At 21.9% G+C, this 21,362-nt stretch overlaps 1 protein-coding gene across 1 annotated transcript; it reads left to right on the plus strand.

The window, feature by feature from the left end:
* Positions 1-15,869: 15,869 nt before the first annotated feature.
* On the plus strand, positions 15,870-20,237 carry LOC126551592 (succinate--CoA ligase [GDP-forming] subunit beta, mitochondrial-like). The gene is made up of 10 exons (XM_050205460.1): positions 15,870-16,216; positions 17,337-17,416; positions 17,471-17,603; positions 17,722-17,821; positions 17,936-18,088; positions 18,202-18,382; positions 18,448-18,706; positions 18,778-18,912; positions 19,308-19,436; positions 19,985-20,237. The coding sequence occupies exons 2-10, from the start codon at positions 17,345-17,347 to the stop codon at positions 20,095-20,097; spliced, it is 1,275 nt and encodes a 424-aa protein (XP_050061417.1). The 5' UTR covers positions 15,870-16,216; positions 17,337-17,344; the 3' UTR covers positions 20,098-20,237.
* The last annotated feature ends 1,125 nt before the right edge of the window (positions 20,238-21,362 follow it).

The following is a 21,362-nucleotide window of genomic DNA, read 5'->3' on the forward strand; positions in this document are numbered from 1 at the left end:
TCTTATAAAAAAAAATTGTGACCAACGATTTTTAATTTTTTTTAGCTACAATTTTTTATCGACACTTTAAAAAAATCTCTCAAAAAAATCGAAAATTTCAGTGGTCTATAAATAACTCAAAAAAAGTCAACATTTTTTGAAAATTTAATTATATACAGATACTACTGACATTAACATTTAGTGAAAATTTCAAGTATTTTAAGTGATTAGTTTTTGAATTACAACCATAAAAAAAACTCGATTTGGTCGAAAACTGGTTTTGCATAAAAATTGCCGTTTTTCCGTCATTTTTTTTTTGTTTTTCTCGATTTTTTTATTGTATTTCTTTGAATTAACCATTGAAACACGTACCTAATTCACATAACTCCAAAACCATTCTACATTCTGTGCCAACACTCCTATACAAATGATTTTATATTTCAATTTCAAAAGTATTAACAAAGACGTTACAAACCATAACCATTATTTATTATTATTTTATTATTTTGTTATTTATTTATAATTACTTCTTTTTTAAAACCATTATGAATTTTTAGATAGAAATCAGGACAGAAAGAGTTAAGTATAATGTACTGTAAAATATTTTATAAATCAATTTTTTTATTAAAACCAAACATAACAAACAGTGTGCTTTCAACAGCCTAATATTTTAATATCGGTGAAAATATCCCTATTTTATTAATAACTTGGTAATTTAAGATATGAGATTTCATTCCTCACACATCAAAATATACCCATTCGACTTGTTTTTAAATTAAGACAAAGTATAATATAACTCATTATATGAAATGATAATATTAAATTTATAAAAAATCAAAAATTCATTTTCTATTTATAATTATTATTATATATGAAAATATCCCTATTTTATTAATAATTTTGTGATTTAAGATATGAAATTTCATTCCTCACACATTAAAATATATCCATTAGATTTATTTTTAAATGTGAACAAAATATTATATAACTCATTGAATAAAATGATAATATTAAATTTATAAAAATCAAAAATTCATTTTCTATTTTTAATTATAATTTTATATGAAAATATGACTATTTCATTAATAATTTTCTAATTTAACATAGTAGATTTCATTCAAAATACATGAAACAGTACCCATTAGAATTGCTTTTAAATTTAGACAATTTAAAATATAACTCATTGAACAAAATGATTACATTAAATTTATAAAAAATCAAAAATTCATTTTCTATTTAAAAAATTATTAATATATGTGAAAATATAACTATTTTATTAATAATTTGGTAATTTAAGATATGAAATTTCATTCCTCACACATTAAAATATATCCATTAGATTTATTTTTAAATGTTAACAAAATATTATATACCTCATTGAATAAATTGATTATATTAAATTTATAAAAAATTAAAAATTCATTTTCTATTTTTAATTATTATTATATGTATATGAAAATATCCCTATTTTATTAATAATTTGGTAATTTAAGATATAAGATTTCATTCCACACACATTAAAATATATCCATTAGATCTATTTTTAAATGTGAACAAAATATTATATAACTCATTAAATAAAATGATTATATTAAATTTATAAAAAATCAAAAATTCATTTTCTATTTTTAATTATAATTTTATATGATAATATGACTATTTTATTAATAGTTTGCTAATTTAAGATATTAGATTTCATTCAACATACATGAAACAATACCCATTAGACATGTTTTTAAATTTAGACAAAGTATAATATAACTCATTAAATAAAGTGATAATATTAAATTTATAAAAAATCAAAAATTCATTTTCTATTTAAAAAATTATTAATATATGTGAAAATATAACTATTTTATTAATAATTTGGTAATTTAAGACATAAGATTTCATTCCTCACACATTAAAATATACTTACTAGATTTATTTTTAAATTTAGAGAAAATATAATATAACTCATTGAATAAATTGATAATATTAAATTTATAAAAAATCAAAAATTCATTTTCTTTTTTTAATTATTATTATATATGAAAATATCCCTATTTTATTAATTATTTGGTAATTTAAGATATAAGATTTCATTCCTCACACATTAAAATATATCCATTAGATCTATTTTTAAATGTGAACAAAATATTATATAACTCATTAAATAAAATGATTATATTAAATTTATAAAAAATCAAAAATTCATTTTCTATTTTTAATTATTATTATATATGAAAATATCCCTATTTTATTAATAATTTGGTAATTTAAGATATAAGATTTCATTCAACATACATGAAACAATACCAATTAGACTTTGATTTAAATTTAGACAATGTATAATATAACTCATTAAACAAAATGATTATATTAAATTTATAAAAAATCAAAAATTCATTTTCTATTTTTAATTATAATTTTATATGAAAATATGACTATTTTGTTAATAATTTGCTAATATAAGATATAAGATTTCATTCAACATACATGAAACAATACCCATTAGACATGTTTGTAAATTTAGACAATGTATAATATAACTCATTGAACATAATGATTATATAAAATTTATAAAAAATCAAAAATTAATTTTCTATTTAAAAAATTATTAATATATGTGAAAATATAACTATTTTATTAATAATTTGGTAATTTAAGACATTAAATTTCATTCCTCACACATTAAAATATACTTACTAGATTTATTTTTAAATTTAGAGAAAATATAATATAACTCATTGAATAAATTGATAACATTAAATCAAAAAAAGAAATAATTCTTATTTTTAGTTTATTATTATTAATATGTGTTAGGGGTTATGATGCAAACTAATCATCAGTCTCTACGCACACATTGAACCGTATATGAAAGAATTATAGAATATTGCCCATATCCAATCCCTTAAAAACGCTCTGCTTTCAACAGCCTACTATTTTAATATCGGTGAAAATATCCTATTTATTAATAATTTGGTTATTCAAGACATGAGATTTCATTCCTCTCACATTAAAATATATCCATTAGATTTATTTTTAAATGTGAACAAAATATTATATAACTCATTGAATAAAAAGATAATAATAAATTTATAAAAAATCAAAAATTCATTTTCTATTTTTAATTATAATTTTATATGAAAATATGACTATTTTATTAATAATTTGCTATTATAAGATATTAGATTTCATTCAACATACATGAAACAACCAATTAGACTTGGGTTTAAATTTAGACAATGTATAATATAACTCATTGAACAAAATGATTATATTAAATTTATAAAAAATCAAAAATTCCTTTTTCTATTTTTAATTAATTATTATATAAGAAAAATATCCTATTTTATTAATAATTTGGTAATTTAAGATATGAGATTTCATTCCTCACACATAAATATATCCATTAGACATGTTTTAAATTTAGACAAATATAATATAACTCATTGAATATAATGATATATAAAATTTATAAAAAATCACAAATTAATTTTCTATTTAAAAATTATTAAAATATGTGAAATATGACTATTTTATTAATAATTTCTAATTTAACATAGTAGATTTCATTCAAAATACATGAAACAATACCCATTAGACTTGTTTTTAATTTAAACAAAGTATAATATAACTCATAATATAAAATGATAATTAAATTTATAAAAAATCAAAAATTCATTTTCTATTTTTAATTATTATTTTATATGAAAATATCCTATTTTATTAATAATTGGTAATTTAAGATATAGATTTCATTCCTCACACATTAAAATATATCCATTAGATCTATTTTTAAATGTGAACAAAATATTATATAACTCATTAAATAAATGATATATAAATTATAAAAATCATAATTCATTTTCTATTTTTAATTATTATTATATATGAAAATATCCCTATTTTTTAATAATTTGCTAATTTAAGATATAAGATTTCATTCACATACATGAAACATACCCATTAGACATGTTTGTAAATTTAGACAATGTATAATATAACTCATTGAACATAATGATTATATAAAATTATAAAAAATCACAAATTATTTTCTATTTAAAAATTATTAATATATGTGAAAATATAACTATTTTATTAATAATTTGGTAATTTAGACATTAAATTTCATTCCTCACACATTAAAATATACTTACAATTTTATTTTTAAATTTAGAGAAATATAATATAACTCATTGAATAAATTGATTATATTAAATTTATAAAAAATCAAAATTCATTTTCTATGTTTAATTATTATTATATATGAAATATGACTATGTTTATTAATAATTTCTGATTTAAGAATAAGCTTTCATTCCTCACACATCAAAATATACCCATTTGACTTGTTTTTTAAATTTAGAAAATATAATATAACTCATTGAAATAATGATTATAAATTTATAAAAAATCAACAAATTATTTCTATTTAAAAAATTAAATATGTGAAAATATGACTATTTATTAATAATTTCTAATTTACATAGTAGATTTCATTCAAAATACATGAAAATATACCCATTAGACTTGTTTTTAAATTAAACAAAGTAAATATAACTCATAATATAAAATGATAATATAAATTTATAAAAAATCAAAAATTCATTTTCTATTTTAATTATATATATATATGAAAATATCCCTATTTTATTAATAATTTGGTAATTTAAGATATAAGATTTCATTCCTCACACATTAAAATATATCCATTAGACTATTTTTTAAATTGAACAAAATATTATATAACTCATTAAATAAAATGATTATATTAAATTTATAAAAATCAAAAATTCATTTTCTATTTTTAATTATTATTATATATGAAAATATCCCTATTTTATTAATAATTTGCTAATTTAAGATATAAGATTTCATTCAACATACATGAAACAATACCCATTAGACATGTTTGTAAATTTAGACAATGTATAAATAACTCATTGAACATAATGATTATATAAATTTATAAAAAAATCAAAAAAATTTTCTATTTAAAAAATTATTAATATATGTGAAATATAACTATTTTATTAATAATTTGGTAATTTAAGACATTAAATTTCATTCCTCACACATTAAAATAATATTAGATTTATTTTTAAATGTGAACAAAATATTATATAACTCATTGAATAAAATGATAATATTAAATTTTATAAAAAATCAAAATTCATTTTTCTATTTTAATTATATTTTATATGAAATATGACTTTTTATAAATAATTTGCTAATTTAAGATATACGATTTCATTCAACATACATGAAACAATACCCATTAGACTTGTTTTTAAATTTAGACAAAGTATAATATAACTCATTAAATAAAATGATTATATTAAATTTATAAAAATCAAAAATTCATTTTTATTTTTAATTATTATTATATATGAAATATCCCTATTTTATTAATAATTTGCTAATTTAAGATATAAGATTTCATTCAACATACATGAAACAATACCCATTAGACATGTTTGTAAATTTAGACAATGTATATTATAACTCATGAACATAATGATTATATAAATTTATAAAAATCAAAAATTAATTTTCTATTTAAAAAATTATTAATATATGTGGAAATATAACTATTTTATTAATAATTTGGTAATTTAAGACATAAATTTCATTCCTCACACATTAAAATATACTTACTAGATTTATTTTTAAATTTAGAGAAAATATAATATAACTCATTGAATAAATTGATAATATTAAATCAAAAAAAGAAATAATTCTTATTTTTAGTTTATATTATTAATATGTGTTAGGGGTTATGATGCAAACTAATCATCAGTCTCTACGCACACATTGAACCGTATAGAAAGAATTATAGAATATTGCCTATATCCAATCCCTTAAAAACACTCTGCTTTCAACAGCCTACTATTTTAATATCGGTGAAAATATCAATATTTTATTAATAATTTGGTTATTCAAGACATGAAATTTCATTCCTCTCACATTAAATAGATCCATAGATTTATTTTTAAATGTGAACAAAATATATATAACTCATTGAATAAAATGATAATAATAAATTTATAAAAATCAAAAATTCATTTTCTATTTTTAATTATAATTTTATATGAAAATATGACTATTTTATTAATAATTTGCTATTATAAGATATTAGATTTCATTCAACATACATAAACAATACCAATTAGACTTGGGTTTAAATTTAGACAATGTATAATATAACTCATTGAACAAAATGATTATATTAAATTTATAAAAATCAAAAATTCCTTTTTCTATTTTAAATTATTATATATAAGAAAATATCCCTATTTTATTAATAATTTGGTAATTTAAGATATGAGATTTCATTCCTCACACATTAAAATATATCCATTAGATTTATTTTTAAATGTGAACAAAATATTATATAACTCATTGAATAAAATGATAATATTAAATTATAAAAAATCAAAATTCATTTTCTATTTTAAATTATATTTTTATATGAAAATATGACTATTTTATTAAATATTGCTAATTTAAATATAAGATTTCATTCAACATACATGAAACAATACCCATTAGACTTGTTTTTAAATTTAGACAAAGTATAATATAACTCATTAAATAAAATGATTATATTAAATTTATAAAAAATCAAAAATTCATTTTCTATTTTTAATTATTATTATATAGAAAATATCCCTATTTTATTAATAATTTGCTAATTTAAGATATAAGATTTCATTCAACATATATGAAACAATACCCATTAGACATGTTTGTAAATTTAGACAATGTATAATATAACTCATTGAACATAATGATTATATAAATTTATAAAAAATCAAAAATTAATTTTCTATTTAAAAAATTATTAATATATGTGAAAATATAACTATTTTATAATAATTTGGTAATTTAAGACATTAAATTTCATTCCTCACACATTAAAATATACTTTCTAGATTTATTTTTAAATTTAGAGAAAATATAATATAATTGAATAAATTGATAACATTAAATCAAAAAAGAAATAATTCTTATTTTTAGTTTATTATTATTAATATGTGTTAGGGGTTATGATGCAAACTAATCATCAGTCTCTACGCACACATTGAACCGTATATGAAAGAATTATAGAATATTGCCCATATCCAATCCCTTAAAAACGCTCTGCTTTCAACAGCCTACTATTTTAATATCGTGTGAAATATCCCTATTTTATTAATAATTTGGTTATTCAAGACATGAGATTTCATTCCTCTCACATTAAAATATATCCATTAGATTTATTTTTAAATGTGAACAAAAATATATATAACTCATTGAATAAAATGATAATAATAAATTTATAAAAAATCAAAAATTCATTTTCTATTTTTAATTATAATTTTATATGAAAATATGACTATTTTATTAATAATTTGCTATTATAAGATTAGATTTCATTCAACATACATGAAACAATACCAATTAGACTTGGGTTTAAATTTAGACAATGTATAATATAACTCATTGAACAAAATGATTATATTAAATTTATAAAAAATCAAAATTCTTTTTCTATTTTTAATTATTATTATTATATAAGAAAATATCCCTATTTTATTAATAATTTGGTAATTTAAGATATGAGATTTCATTCCTCACACATTAAAAATATCCATTAGACATGTTGTAAATTAGACAAAATATAATATAACTCATTGAACAAAATGATTATATAAAATTTATAAAAAATCACAAATTAATTTTCTATTAAAAAATTATTAAAATATGTGAAAATATGACTATTACATTAATAATTTTCTAATTTAACATAGTAGATTTCATTCAAAATACATGAAACAATACCCATTAGACTTGTTTTTAAATTTAAACAAGTATAATATAACTCATAATATAAAATGATAATATTAAAATTTTAAAAAATCAAAAATTCATTTTCTATTTTTAATTATTATTTTATATGAAAATATCCCTATTTTATTAATAATTTGGTAATTTAAGATATAAGATTTCATTCCTCACACATTAAAATATATCCATTAGATCTATTTTTAAATGTGAACAAAATATTATATAACTCATTGAATAAAATGATAACAATAAATTTATAAAAAATCAAAAATTCATTTTCTATTTAAAAAATTATTAAAATATGTGAAAATATGACTATTTTATTAATAATTTGTAATTCAAGACATGAGATTTCATTCCTCTCACATTAAAATATACTTACTAGATTTATTTTTAAATTTAGAGAAAATATAATATAACTCATGAATAAATAAAATGATTATATTAAATTTATAAAAAATCATAATTCATTTTCTATTTTTATTATTATTTATATGAAAATATCCCTATTTTATTAATAATTTGCTAATTTAAGATATAAGATTTCATTCAACATACATGAAACAATACCCATTAGACATGTTTGTAAATTTAGACAATGTATAATATAACTCATTGAACATAATGATTATATAAAATTTATAAAAAATCACAAATTAATTTTCTATTTAAAAAATTATTAATATATGTGAAAATATAACTATTTTATTAATAATTTGGTAATTTAAGACATTAAATTTCATTCCTCACCACATAAAATATACTTACTAGATTTATTTTTAAATTAGAGAATATAATATAACTCATTGAATAAATTGATTATATTAAATTTATAAAAAAAAAAAATTCATTTTCTATGTTTAATTATTATTATATATGAAAATATGACTATGTTATTAATAATTTTCTGATTTAAGACATAAGCTTTCATTCCTCACACATCAAAATATACCCATTTGACTTGTTTTTAATTTAGACAAAATATAATATAACTCATTGAACATAATGATTATATAAAATTATAAAAAATCACAAATTAATTTTCTATTTAAAAAATTATTAAAATATGTGAAAATATGACTATTACATTAATAATTTTCTAATTTAACATAGTAGATTTCATTCAAAATACATGAAACAATACCCATTAGACTTGTTTTTAAATTTAAACAAAGTATAATATAACTCATAATATAAAATGATAATATTAAATTTATAAAAAATCAAAAATTCATTTTCTATTTTTAATTATTATTATATGAAAATATCCCTATTTTATTAATAATTTGGTAATTTAAGATATAAGATTTCATTCCTCACACATTAAAATATATCCATTAGATCTATTTTTAAATGTGAACAAAATATTATATAACTCATTAAATAAAATGATTATATTAAATTTATAAAAAATCATAAATTCATTTTCTATTTTTAATTATTATATATATGAAAATATCCCTATTTTATTAATAATTTGCTAATTTAAGATATAGATTTCATTCAACATACATGAAACAATACCCATTAGACATGTTTGTAAATTTAGACAATGTATAATATAACTCATTGAACATAATGATTATATAAAATTTATAAAAAATCACAAATTAATTTTCTATTTAAAAAATTATTAATATATGTGAAAATATAACTATTTTATTAATATTTGGTAATTTAAGACATTAATTTCATTCCTCACACATTAAAATATACTTACTAGATTTATTTTTAAATTTAGAGAAAATATAATATAACTCATTGAATAAATTGATAATATTAAATCAAAAAAAGAAATAATTCTTATTTTTAGTTTATTATTATTAATATGTGTTAGGGGTTATGATGCAAACTAATCATCAGTCTCTACGCACACATTGAACCGTATATGAAAGAATTATAGAATATTGCCTATATCCAATCCCTTAAAAACGCTCTGCTTTCAACAGCCTACTATTTTAATATCGTTGAAAATATCCCTATTTTATTAATAATTTGCTAATTTAAGATATTAGATTTCATTCAACATACATGAAACAATACCCATTAGACTTGTTTTTAAATTTAGACAATGTATAATAGAACTCATTGAACAAAATGATTATATTAAATTCATAAAAAATAAAAAATTCATTTTCTATTTTTAATTATTATTATATATGAAAATATCCCTATTTTATTAATAATTTTCTGATTTAAGACATAAGCTTTCATTCCTCACACATCAAAATATACCATTTGACTTGTTTTTAAATTTAGACAATGTATAATATAACTCATTGACAAAATGATTATATTAAATTTATAAAAAATCAAAAATTCATTTTCTATGTTTAATTATTATTATATATGAAAATATGACTATGTTATTAATAATTTTCTGATTTAAGACATAAGCTTTCATTCCTCACACATCAAAATATACCCATTTGACTTGTTTTTAAATTTAGACAAAATATAATATAACTCATTGAATAAAATGATAATATTAAATTTATAAAAAATTGAAAATTCATTTTCTATTTTTAATTATTTATATATGTGAAGATAATATGCCTAATATATTAATAATTTGCTTATGTAAGACATAAGATTTTGTTTCTCACATATGAAACTCTTACCATAAGAATCATTTTTATATGTAGATTAACTATAATAATATAACTTATTAAATAAAATCATAACATGAAATAATAAAAAAAAATCTCAATTTTAATTTTTAATATGGTTAAATATGCCAATTTTTTTTTAAATTTACTAATAAATAATATCAGTTTTTTTTCGCAAAATTTAAATTTATTTTCGTTGCGTTGCGACGTGTGTCTTGTAAAGATGTGAATTTGATATGTTTAGTATTGCTTTGGTTATTCAACTCACAAATGCACACCAAATTTTGAAATGTGCATTGAACCATATTATTATTTTGTTTTTTTGACTACTCACAAGCGTGAACGCAACGTCGTATATTGGCACGTTACCTAGGTAGGTATATAATAGGATATTTTTGTTTGCCTAACTTTTCTTTTTTCGTATTTTTCTGCGAGTGTGTACAAATCACTATATTTTTATTTTTATTTTTATTAAGTATTATAAAGTAGCTATTGCGAAACAAGTGTGCGAATCGCTTTCTGTACTGTTTTCGTAGGCCGATCTGTGCTAATTGCATGCAGGATTTTATAATTTATTCTATAAATGCGGTGATGCTAAAAATCATAAAAATAATACTGTAGGTATTAATCGGCTTGTGCACTAGCCTTCGTTAACTATCACACGGTATTTAATAACGGCAGTGCTCTCTATGCGATAGATTGTTGTGAATTATTAACCAATGGCGATCGTTCACCACCATCAGAGGGCGGTTTTTGAGCCCTCGTGCTCTCCCTTGTCATGACGAGGATCGATGTTCGTAGTATATATAAATCTAAATCAATACCTATTCGATGTGAGGACGCCCGTGGTAGTCGGCGTCACCCAGCCGTACGGTAGACCTGTTTATAACAGTGTATTTCTTAAACGTTCATAAATTAAGTAAAGGGAATTTAGTAGTTATAATTGACTATCTAATGACCGACCAAAACCATCATTGCTTCATTGTGCGTTAGAAACCCATATCTGACGACACAGGAGCAGTTCAGACGTCTTCGACTAACCACATCCCTATACCGTCCTTACCACAAAATTTTTGTTACTCTACTTTGCAAAATTTTATTTTTTTGTTTAAGGAAACTGCCAACGGTATGAATAATAAATTGTATATTAAGACAAGTTATCATAGATAACGATTTTTTCATAGCTATAGGCGTTTCTGCTCAAATTATCGCCTATAGTTATCTTTAATCATCTAACATTCAACTGAAAAACGTACAATACCAATAAAATAGGTCATTGTAATTTTTAATTTTAAAATCGATTCATCGACCTCCATGGAAACATTAATATTGTCATTTTAACTAATTGGCCAGTAATAGCAATCAAACTAAAATATCAAATCACTAAAATTTTCATCGTAAATCTCAAAATTTGCGAGTAGAGAGGAAAACGCCGAGCTTCGGTGAATTGAGCCGACGAATCACGAGTGGGGTTACGCCACGCCACAGTCGGACGCACTACCGTACCGCGCCATTTAATGTTTCACAACAAAAATTAAATCATAATATCATATTATTTTAAATAGTATTTAAAGAAAATTAAACTAGATCATATTTTATTTTTATTTATTTATTCATATAATATTACGAAAATATTTTAAATTTTATAATTTTTGTATACATATTATATGTATGTAGATGATTCTGCGGAAGACTATACGGATAATCGGGAGTACACAGTATCATTGCTTTTTAAATTGGGAATACATAGATGTACGGGGAGAAAGTTGCGAAACTTTAAAGTTTATAATGGACAAATAATTGTAATAATATAATTTATTATTAATTAATCAAATAATGAAATCCAACTACAAAATACACTTGAATGTCGGTATTTGTTAAATATTAAATACCTAACCAATTCACTTAAAATATATTATTATAAATATAATACAATATTGCTCAGTTCAAAAAAACAATTTATTTATTCCAATACATAAATATTTTAGTAGATATATTGGAAATTATAAAATATATAATATTGCATTTTTAATAACTAAGTAATAGAATTGAAATTCAGTGGCGTATTTAAGATTTTATAGATTTTATTTTAAGATACTTATTACTGAGTTATTAGTTATTATTAATAGACAATAGGTAAGTAACAGCACATACATTTATAAAACTGTATTCTTTGGTTTTTAAGTTTATTATTCATAATTAATCTTATATTTTAAAACGGAAAGAACCTATAAGAATACAATCGGTGCATTCGAATCACATGCCAAAAAAAAAAATAATACAATATGTAATAATGCCTATTAATATAAATTTACAAATTTATATGTAGGACAAAAAACAGTAAAAAAATAGTGCACCAGCCAATACTCCCAACTTAAGGGTCTCAGAGCATCAATGTAGCTACTAAAGAAGGGACCTGGGCAGGGTTGGGATTTAAGCGCAGGCCATATAGGCTGCAGCCTAGGGCCCGCATCACCACACAGGGCCCTCACCACACACCACAAAACTAAAAAAAAAAAGTAGCTCCGTCTATATAGTATTATGCCCTTCCTATTTTCTACAAATCCTAAATCTGGCCTTGGACCTAGGCCCCGGAAAGGTAAACAGCTGCCTAGCTTGCCTAGGCAGAACTGAAGAAGTTCGGCACTGGTACTAGCGTGAGTGTTCGACTAAAATAAGTAGTGAATAACTATGATGGATTAAAAATTAACTAATGCATTAATAAATTATAAAAATAAGTTATAACTCGTATTTTAGTGCTTACTGCTTAAGATTGATTATAATTTGTATTCCATTGAATTATGAGAATGCCTATATATTTATATGAATATTGTACAAGCCTTTGCCCTGCTGCAGGCTGCAATATGTTTTGAAATAGCAACCAAACGCCTATTATTATAAAAGCTTGATAATAGCCGGATCGTTATTGCAGACAATAATAGTACAATAGGTACATATTTAATAGTAAGTCATGTACCCATAGACTACGAAAATCAACCATAATATTTCCAAATTCTTAATAAATTAATATTCAATATTATATTTATAATAAACTAATAAAGTGTAGCGTTTTCAATAATTGTATTCTGTTATGTTGTCATATACGTACGGTATTATTAAATTCACTAGTAAAAAAAAAAAAACCAAGGGGGGATCTATCCCCCCGTAAATACGCCACTGTTGAGGATTATACATATGTAGGTATAATATATAATACTATGTATAATCAAAAAAAAAAAAACCTTGCCCATAATTTTGCTAACATTATCGATAAATACATTGACATTAGCTTTGGATAGTTTTGTATTATTATACACGTATTAAACAGACGTGCATTGCACGCCATGCGTTCGACATAACGACATCAAGGTAGTTGCGATAACCGATAAGTACCATCAATAGTAATAGTTAAATATTTTTAACTTAAAAAACATAAATTCAATATCAGAAAATATATTATTATATAAATACATTACATTATAAATGTACCGACCTAATTATGAAATTTTCGTTTGAATTTTAATTTTGAGAATTGTCCGCGGAATTCGCTTATCCGTGGATATCAAGCCACCCTATTCCGCGGATAATCGAGAGTACACTATGTATAAAAATAAACTGTTAAGATGCATGTCTTTTGCAGCCAATGTTTTCTATTTTTTATCACACCTCAAATTTATTAATTATTATTAATTGTACTCAAAGAGCATCACCTACCAGTTAAATGGTATTAATAAGTAATAATTTATAGGTAATAAATATATTTTATTATTTATTTTTTTTATTGGTTATTTGGTAGGTAGAATTATTTTTTACCAAAAACATTGCGTTTATACCTACATATATAAAGCCATAACGATTAAAGGTATTGATTTTGGGAACTTAAAATTTTGGTGTTTATTATATTATTCTATTTTACAATTTTATATACCTACCTACACACTACAACACACTGAATTTTTCAAAACATTAATATTGATTACCTATATGTTATCTGACTATCTCCTAACTTTATACGAGGCAAAAATATATTTTATTAGGTATATACTATATATTTATTATTTATATTAAAACAAAATAGTTATTACTTATTAATTATTATAGTTTTCATTGATCTATATATACTATAATTTTATTCTTTGTTTAAATATTTAATTTTGTATAAATATTAAATGTCAGTAAAAAAATTGTGCTATTATATTTTTTTGTTTCAGAATAAACTAAGTACAACCGTTAGCTATAAAAACTAAAATTTTTCTAATTGTCTAATTAAATATAATTAATTTTTAAATTCTTCACGAATTTTATCAAAATTTAAAGTTTAAATGATAAAAAATTATATCTTAGCATTTTTAATATTTTTAAATAACTATACCAACAAACTCTTGTAGAGCTATGTATTTAATTTTTAAGTTTTTTAATCAAGCATGTTTATTTAAACAAAAAATTAAAAAATGTTATTAATATTTAATAATTGAATGCCTATGAAAAAAAATTGTTCCAGTATTTTTGGATTTCTGTATTAACTGTAGTTATATGAAACCTTCTATTTCATTTTTAATTCATAGATATCTACCTATATAAATATTGAATATTTGATATATTTTTAACTACTACCTACCTATTTATCTTACACATTTTCATAGATTTGTCAAAATTTGAACTTCATACGCTGATAATCAAAAATTATTTTTTTTTTAATTTATTATATGTAATGTATTTTAATATTTTGAGCTACTATAAGAACAACTTTTGTGGAATCTTGTACTAAATTAAACATGTATCTTGGACCTTGTGTCCATGTTTGATCTTAAAAATGTTTGTCAACAGGTTACAAATAAATAAAAATTTTTTGAAAATTTCAAACACCATGAAATTCTTCTAAAATGTCTGGTAATTTTGTATGTCCTATACCTAGAAAATAATAATTCAAGTAAAAGTGGAGTGTTTCAAGTTTCTACGGTCAATACTTTTTAAAATAGGTACAACGAAAAAATTAAAATCGTCGTATCGTCCATATTATTATGTTAGACCTATTGGCTATTATATTATTAGTATGTCCAATTTTATCATAATTTTTTTGTTCTGTGTTAAACATTTTAACTACAAAAAAAAAGTGCACATTTTCGTGATTTTACGTGCTAAAATCTTTTACACAGCCGCGTTAAGAGATAATATATATATTAGGCACAGTAGGTACACAGAAACAATATTTACAATATTTAAGCTCGTTGGATTGCGACGAAAACGGCCGACAGACAACGTACTTATTTGTAATAAAAAAAAAAAAAAACGCATAGTAATCAAACGACGTCAGAAATCTAATGCGTACGAATGACCGTCGGTCAGCTGCTATCGCCGCCGCCGCTGGACGATCGTTTCGTAAAATAACAGCAGCAGTAAGTGTTGTTACTTAAAAAAAAATTTTTTTTTCAAATCCACAACCACAGCGATTAATCGGACACGGGATTTTGGACCCGATAAAACGCTCAGTACTGCGAACAGTCTATCGGAAAAAAATTGCAACCATAATACACTGCTTGCGCTGTTTACCCGTTTACCGCGAGTAAACACGTACCTAAGAACAAAAAAAATTATTCAACCGCTACTGATAAGAAGCAATAAAACACACTTTAACACTTATACGCTTATCTGTGTTGTCCGGCTTCCGCATTCAACACATACCTTCGTTTTTAATACTCACTCATCTACGATTACTGTGCGTTACCGATGCGAACAGGACAAGTGCGTTGGCGACACGACGTTTTATTCGCGTTATTCTATAATCCATAAGGCTGATTAGTTGATTTAAAAAGGTAAGAATGACGACTATCGTAGTCGACGTTAGTCGGTTTTTATTTTTGGTTTTTTTTTCGATTCCCATTGACGGTCGAACATCTACCTTCGAGTTTTCTCCACAATCAGCCAAGCACAGTTGAACGTTTCTAGGCCGATTGTCGAGAAGGGCATCAACGTATAGCATATTAATTTTTTCATTATTCTATAAAAATGCAATAAAGGTCGGCTAGAACAACGGACTTTTTTGACCGATAATCTTGGATTGTATATCCTTAGCAGCACAATGTATTTTTTTCTTACCTTTTCTGTTTTCAACAATATTCTTGTGTACGAGGTATTATACGTCATATTTATTGGATATTAATCGGTTTACACTAAATCATATAATGTAACATACACAATTGAAATCATTGTTTTTTTTTTTTATCTATTTAAAAGTTGGTAAAGCAGGTATATGTTTGTATATAAAAAAAATAAAACATGACCTTTAATTAAAACAATAACAAAGTGATTGCATTATTTATTTTATAAATAACTTAATTGTTGGGCTTGCTATTCAATGAGCTAAAAAATAATGAAATATAATATGTACCTAATTATTATTATTATTATTGTTTTTTTTTTTTTTTTAATAGATAGGTATGATTTTGAATGGAAATAAACTTCAAAGTTGTATAGTTATCTAAAAATTATGATGTATAAAAATTTGCATATTATTATTATTAATAATAGACATTAACAAAACATAAATGATCACTGGGGTATGTAAAGGCTATTTATTTTTTACAATCGAATTCTTTTATAATTATATGACATATACTATGAGGTATATTATTTTTGATTGTCATCGCTATATGAAAAATCACCTAAATTTAGAAATGTAACTTATATTTTTGGATTTGAGTTATTTATATTGTGAAACAAATTTTAAATATGCATTTTCCTAAAATATATGTATAAGTATGAAATTCTGACCTGGGTTAAATATACATATGTATAAAAAAACATAATGTTGATTTGATTAATTTTATTTAATAGATTTTTAAAAAATGAACTTTTATGCTCACATAAATGTTGTTTATTTATATATTCAAGTAGGTATTAATATTTTTGTTTTTTATTTAATGCTGATTTCAGACTTAACAATGTCTCAATTCTTGAAACATGTAATTAAATGCAACATTTCACAAACGTATCTTCAGTATCTTCCATTAAAGGTAAATTAATTTCAATGCTTTAATTTTAAGTATTTATAATATAATTTTTTATAGAACATACAAGCTCGACATTTAAATTTATTAGAATGTCATAGCAAAGATTTATTACATAAACATGGAGTTACCGTTCAAAAGTTTAAAATTGTGGAAAATGCAAATGAAACAAACAATTTACTGAAATCATTTGGTACGTAGATCAGGACCCATGTGTTTAAAAAATATTTTGAATTGACAAAATTTATTATACAAAAATTAAATCTAATATTTATTTATTTTAAATAATAATTGTATACTTTATATTTTAGATGTAGATGAATATGTATTAAAAGCTCAAGTATTGGCCGGAGGACGAGGAAAAGGTCATTTTAATAATGGATTCAAAGGTGGTGTTCATGTCACAAAAGAGTAAGCAGTATATTCAATTAAAAAATTACATTTATGACCTAATTGTATTTAATATTTTGTTAATTAAAAATATTTTTGACTTTTTAAAAATTTAATATTACTTTTTTTTTCTAGGAGAACTAAGATTTATGATTTATTGAAGAATATGTTAGGTTATAAGTTAATTACTAAGCAAACTCCCAAAGATGGAATATTAGTTACCAAAGTTATGGTTGCGGAGTCTGTTGATATTAAAAGGGAAACTTACTTCTGTATTCTAATGGATAGGTGAGTTAAAAATTTTAAATAAATCTAACTTAAATTGTATATTTTTTCTAAAACATAAATGTGGGCATCTCAGATTGATTGTATGTTAAATGTTCTGTACTTTTTGCTTACAGAAGTCAAAATGGCCCAGTACTAATTGCTTCTCCAGCCGGAGGAATGGACATTGAAGATGTTGCTGAAAAATCACCCGAATTAATAAAAAAAATTCCCATTGACATATTTGAAGGTATTTCTGATAAAGTTGCATTAGATGTAGCCAAATTTTTAAATTTTAATGGACCATTGGCATCGGTGGTAAGTATTATACTACTCATACTTAAATACCAACTATTTATAATTCATTTAACTTTTTTTCACAGGCAGCAAATGAAATAAAAAGATTATGGGAATTCTTTTTGTCTGTTGATGCAGTTCAAATAGAAATTAATCCATTAGTTGAAACATTGGACAATAAAGTTGTATGTGTTGATGCTAAAATTCAATTTGATGATAATAGTCAGTTTAGACATAAAGAAATATTTGAGTTGGATGAAACAAGTGAATCAGACCCTCGTGAAGTAATGGCTAATAAACATAACTTGAATTACATCGGTATGGATGGAAATATTGGATGTTTAGGTAAAATATTTTTATTTTTGTTCACTACAATATAAATCAATAAAAAATGTTTATTTATCTTATTGCATTAGTTAATGGAGCTGGTCTTGCTATGGCTACTATGGATATAATTAAATTGCGAGGTGGAGAACCAGCCAACTTTTTGGATGTTGGAGGAAATGTAAACGAAAATCAAGTATATGAAGCATTCAAACTGTTAACATTAGGTAAGTACTCTAAATTAGCGGTTCTCAAACTGGTATGCGAAGACTACATGGTGGTACACGTAAGGTCAAATGGTGGTAGAACGGAAAATTAAAAGTAAATATTCAAATCTGATTTCATTAAAAATGTGTTATTTAATTCATATCTTATTTTAAAAATACTAATGAATAAAAACAATTATACTGTAGTATTTTACTGCCATATTACTTAAAATAAATGTATTTAACTAAAAAGTAAAGTATTTAATTGACAATTTGGATCGTTCTATTTATAGGTCATTAGTGGTACGTGATTGATTAATAATACACCTAAGTGGTACAAAAAAAAAATAAATTTGAGAACCGCTGCTCTTAATAATTTATTTATTTTCTGATACTAATTAAAATAATTCTTGCAGATTCATCTGTTAAAGCAATTTTGGTTAATGTTTTTGGTGGAATTGTAAATTGTGCAACAATTGCAAAAGGCTTAATAAATGCTTCAAGAAAGTTGGACTTACAAGTACCATTAGTTGTAAGATTAGAAGGTAAGTTTTTAGTCAAAATTTTCTTTATAAGTACAATATCTTTAGAGCACTAAAGAGATTGCGCAGTACCCAAGTAATTTATTACTTTTAAACAAGTTAATTTAATTAGTATTTATTAATTTTACTTTACTAGTTTCTCTTACTAAATATTCATTTATGTTGACTGTAAAGTATTAGAAGTATTTTTGATTTAAAAAAATGTTGTCATTTTGTTATTTTTTATTTTAAAAAATTGCATCGACCTTCTATAATTTGTATAGTTTTATCATAATAAAGGTTTGATAAATATTGTGAAATATTAAAATTTTGATACTGCTACTAGTCACAGCTAATAGCTAAACTAATTTATCAGATGTTAATTTTAATTTTTAAAATTTACACTATTAAATGTTAGTCTAAATGTCTGAGTGTAGTCATTATTTCAGTATTTTATCAATGTTATAACTATTTAAAATAATGTAGTCAACTATTACATTAGTGTTTTATATTTACAAGAATTCTTCATTTTTCTTGTATAATTTATATTTAATATGTAATTTTTTTTTCAGGTACAAATGTGTCTGCTGGTAAAAAACTTTTGGAAGAATCTGGATTACTTATTGAATTTGCTTCAGATCTCGATGAAGCAGCCAAAAAGGCTATTTCATCTCTAAAGAAATAAGAATTAAATTATTAGATGTATTTTGTTAAATATTTTCTATCAGGCTTTGTATACATTTTTAACTTATATTGTTGGTTTCAAAACTATATTTTATACATGAATATTTTATAATTTAAATAAATGATTTGTAAAACCAATTATTTGAAATTGTTTTACTAAAGATTTAATGAAAATAATTTCTTTTTTCTTTTGTCGATCTTTTAAATGTTAAATAATGAAGCCAAAAAAATATCATATGCTTTATTTTCCATTTCCTATTCAATTGAGAAGTTTAATTAGAAATGTGATGATGTAATAATGTGTTGTGTACCTAGTGAGAGTTCATGTTAATGTATGATTCAGTACAAGGAAGTTGCTAGATACTTTAAAACCAAATCTAAAATATTTAATTTTAAACTTGAATATAAAAATATGTAAAATTATGTTCATCAATTAAATGAAAGCAGACCGATATTAGTTTTTAAAGAGTAGTACATAGTCAATTATTAATTTTACTAATTGAGTGAATTAATTTAAAAAAAAATTTAAAAGTAAATTACAAATATCAAAAAATAAATAATATATTAGTTCTCCAAGCAAAATTTTTTTAATTTCATTGACAGCATTTTAGTGTAACAGCAGTAAGTGGCTAAATCTTTAGACAGTTATATGTAGTCATAATTTTATGATTAATAGTTACTTTTAAATCATAATCATACAGATATGAGTGTTCCTCATTATTTTATATAAAAAAGTACTATACTACATTTAAATATCATAAATTTATTCAATGTAAACACTTACAATATTTAATATTTTTAAATTAGTCTTTGAATTTAATAGAAAAAACAATGTTCAAATTTATTAAGATTATTAAATAGTAGTATTATTTATTTAATTTTTCCTCTCTAAAGTATAACTTGATTGTACCATACCAACGAGCTATTATGACATATTTTCAATTTTCAATGATACAACAATTTTAATAGACTAAAAAGATTCAAAGATATTGAAAAATTATTCAAAATTCAAATTAAATAAAATCATTTTTAAAGGCTAATACTATCAGTCATGGATCAAATACAGATATATATGAGCTGTTGAGATTGTCGAAATTGATAGGATTAATAATAACTATCAATTAAGCAGTATCACACATCTCAATAATATTTTCCTCAGAAAATTTGTAAAAATTTAATTTTTATAAGCAACTTTACATATTCAAATTTTAGTTGTATTTTATTTTTAAACTTTTAATTAATATCAAGACAATTCCTGTAACTCTC

This window comes from Aphis gossypii, chromosome X (genome assembly GCF_020184175.1).
Source record: "Aphis gossypii isolate Hap1 chromosome X, ASM2018417v2, whole genome shotgun sequence".
Taxonomy (NCBI): domain Eukaryota; kingdom Metazoa; phylum Arthropoda; class Insecta; order Hemiptera; family Aphididae; genus Aphis; species Aphis gossypii.

Bases quoted from the DNA above. Each gene is read 5' to 3' on its own strand.
- LOC126551592 (XM_050205460.1), top strand. From the start codon at position 17,345: ATGTCTCAATTCTTGAAACATGTAATTAAATGCAACATTTCACAAACG. The intron at 17,822-17,935 runs GTAAGCAGTATA...TTTTTTTTCTAG, and splicing joins GGTGTTCATGTCACAAAAGA to GAGAACTAAGATTTATGATT. The intron at 18,089-18,201 runs GTGAGTTAAAAA...TTTTGCTTACAG, and splicing joins TTCTGTATTCTAATGGATAG to AAGTCAAAATGGCCCAGTAC.